This window comes from Spea bombifrons, chromosome 9 (genome assembly GCF_027358695.1).
Source record: "Spea bombifrons isolate aSpeBom1 chromosome 9, aSpeBom1.2.pri, whole genome shotgun sequence".
NCBI lineage: Eukaryota > Metazoa > Chordata > Amphibia > Anura > Pelobatidae > Spea > Spea bombifrons.
The window spans coordinates 30,917,350-30,920,818 of record NC_071095.1 but is presented as its reverse complement, the minus strand read 5'-3'; the positions used below and the strand labels follow the sequence as shown (position 1 = coordinate 30,920,818).

Sequence of the window (3,469 nt, the reverse complement as noted above, 5' to 3'; positions counted from 1 at the left end):
AAACAGCTATGTCCTTTGAGTGTCTCATGGATGTGGACCCATCACATTTACAATAATAAGAAATATACAAAAAACTCAAGTCCACTTGATGCCAGTCAACGCATAGTTGTTGCCCATTCGGTGCCATGGAAGCGCCTCCTGCTCCAAGGGCAGGATCCTCAAGGCTTGGACTACCTACTAGTCTCCGAACTCTGTCCAAGGGCAGATTGGCGGCATGGCTAGGTTGGTGCACAACCCCTGTTAGGTATTGGTGTCCGAAAGCCTGGACGTCTAGGTTCCTGCTCATTGTGTGCCCCGGCAGTGTCCCCACCGCTGGGCACCGGAATAGGGGCTGAAAAATATACCTATAGAGATACATAGACATACCGGTATATACAAGTCAATGATGTATCCCATCTTGGCCCCTGCCATAAAGGAAGCAGTGCCATGGTGGCCACCTCGGCTGGGTGTCCATCAGGAGTCCTCCTGCCTCCCTGGGATTCACAGGGTAAGAGGCTGCCTGCTGCTGGGCACGATGAGCTGGCTGCTGCTGCAGTTGCTGTCTCTTCTCTCCTTCCTCAGCATGTCCCCGGGGTAGCTCGGTAGGAGACCCCCGGATAACCCCTGACAGAAGTCAGGTGAAGTGAACCGGCGCAGCAGGCGGCTGCAGTGTGAGGCGCCCCCTCGCACCGGCCCCTCCCAGCTGTGCGCCCGCTGGATGAGGCAGTCGGGGACAGAGAGCGCCTCCTTCTCCGGGAGGGACTTGCGGTGGCAGCCGGCAGAGGGCTCGGTGCTCGCCGGGGAGCAGCTGCTGGAGCGGCTCAGCATCCCCCGAGGCTGCAGCCTGATATCCGCCTCCTCCCTCCGGTTAGAGAAAGGCCGAGCAAAGCGCTGCAGCATCTGCCTGGACAAGGGTTTGGGGCTTCGGATCACCCCGTCAGTGCTTCTCAGCGACTCCGCATCGCCTCGCCGGGGCTCCGGACTCTGCGAGCAGCGGACACTGAGCGCCCTTTCGCACTCTCTGTGCCCGTACACCCGGGCGGCATCTAACGCGGACAGCCCGGCTCTGTTGGTGGCGTCCAAACGAAGACCAAATCGCTTATACGAGCGGAGCAAGAAGTGGACTTCGGCGCTGTGACCGCAGGACGCGGCGTACATAAGGGCTCGGTTCCCGGCTCTGTCCGGGATCTCCGGGTCAGCGCTGTGTTGGACTAGAAGCTTCACCGCGTCCAGGTACCCCAGTTCGCAGGCCAGGCTAAGCGCCGTGCGACCCGCCTCGTCCTGCCCGTTCACCTCGGCTCCTTTATCCAGGAGGAGCCGCACGAAGCGTGTCCGGAGCTCGCCTTCCCGCAGGCACACGGCAAACATTAGCGGGGTGCGCCCGTGCTCCCCGGCCGGAGAGTTCACGATCCTTCGGTCCAGGGCGTCCAACACGAATCTGGCCAGGTGCACCTTCCCTCCGTGCATCGCGTCCAGGAAGGTCCGGGTACCCGAGCTGCGGCGGAGGTCTCTTGGACGGAGCATGTCGGGGCTTTTACTTTCTAGCACCCGGCTATTAAGAACCGGGCAGTCTGACTCAGTCTGCGCGTTAAACCGGCTGAGCTGTCGCTTTCTCGGACCCCCGACTCCTTTCAACTTCTCCGGTACGGGTGAGTCGGGAGCCAATGCTCTTTATAGTTCATGGTCACCATGGTAACGGGTACCGGTGATGCTTCATCTGTCCTGGGAGGGCCAGACAGTGAGAGACACCCTTTACCGTGACCGGGCAGAGCGATGTGGTTACTTCACAACCACAAAGCAACCCTGAAACAGTAACCGGGCTGGGCAGGCTGGGACAACCCTGTATGGGAGAGGGGCCAGAGCCAGTCTTACTTCATGTGAGACCCCAGTGGCCCTAGGGAAGAGCACAACCAGGGGCCCCACTGCCGTATAGTATCCCACAGAATCCATATTTTACAAAAAATAAAATGCGTAAAACATTAAAAAGATGAAGTCCAAACAGATACCCCTGTGTTTGTCACCTCATGGGCAGGAGCATCCCTAGAGTAATTGGCACCTGGGGCAGATCCTGTATGTGGCACCCCCACACTCACCCACTTGAAAACTTTATAACTACTATCACTGTACACTGAGCCAGACATTGACAGTGGTACAGCTTAACTGCCATCATTATATAATGACCCAGACTTTGACGGTGGTATATGATAACAGCTATCATTATATAGTGAGCCAGACATAACAGTTAAACAGAATAACTACTATCGCTATACACTGAGCCAGGCATGGACGGTGGTACAGCTTAACTGCTATCTTTATATACTGAGACTAGGGTGACTACATCAGCCATGTTTCCCAGGACACATAATTTTTCCATATTACTGACCAGACAAAAGTGTTGCCCTGCAGTATGGCTGATGTAAAACTGACTAATTGGTTCCCTTCCATGAGTCTTTACATCTCACATACTGCAGGACAGTACTTTACCCATGCTGGTCATCAATATAAAAAACGTATACATGTCCTGGAAAGCATGGCCAATGTGGTCACCGATACACCGATGCAGACATTGACGGTGGTATATAACGATCGGAGTTATGCTGTACCACCATCAACCAGATTGTAAGCTTGCAAGAGTATGGTCCTCTTCTTCTTTGTTATGTGATTTTTGATTTTTAATTTCACTGACTGATACTGACCCTTTAGAGCATAACTCCCATCATTACATACTGAGCCAGGCACTGATGGTAGGACAGTATAACTCCCACCACTATACACAGAACAAGACATTGACAGTAGTACAGTATAACTCCCATCACTCTCCTACACTTACTTAAGAGGCAGGTGCTCTTTAATGTTCATATTTTTAATTAATAGTCAAGCTAACTTCATACTGGTTTGGAGGGGTTGGTGTTAGCAGCGTTTCTTCCATTTGACCACTGTCACTGTATTCCACCAATAAATGGGGTGTTATAAACTCTTTTGAAAGTTCAGACCGCAGTAGTGCTTTTTGGAGAACTAATTAATCTTCTAGAATTATGCAACCAGTATGGCTGATGTATCCCCCAGGATCATTGTCTTCCCAGATCACTGTTATTTCTCTTCCTGATAATTGTCATGTCACGTTCCAAAGCATATACGCTTCATCACCCGAAAGCTATGTCTAACTGTTTCAAGCAGGTACCCTGTCGGTGTCGAGGCTGCTGCTGCTGTACAGGACTGTCAGAAAGGAGGGGATCACTCTGCACTTTGTAACGTTAAGTCGTATTTTCTACTAGTCTGTAGGTGGCTTTGCTCAAAAATAAGCATTTCTTATCAAACCAAGAGGGTTGAAACATGTCCATTTTTTCCTCCCTTGTGCCAGAAAAAGGCATTAGGGAGTGAGATTTTCTGAAGAAGCCTGTCATTCCTACTACATTTTGCTTCTTAAAGCAAACTTTCAACCACCATTAATCCTTCAAGATGTTAGCGATAAATAACCAGCTGACATCAT

At 51.7% G+C, this 3,469-nt stretch overlaps 1 protein-coding gene across 1 annotated transcript; it reads right to left on the bottom strand.

Annotated features, from left to right (window-relative positions):
- Positions 1–459: 459 nt before the first annotated feature.
- ANKRD63 (ankyrin repeat domain 63) lies at positions 460–1,526 on the bottom strand. The gene has a single exon (XM_053475392.1). It carries the CDS (start codon positions 1,501–1,503, stop codon positions 481–483), a length of 1,023 nt encoding a protein of 340 aa, XP_053331367.1. The 5' UTR covers positions 1,504–1,526; the 3' UTR covers positions 460–480.
- Positions 1,527–3,469: the final 1,943 nt, after the last annotated feature.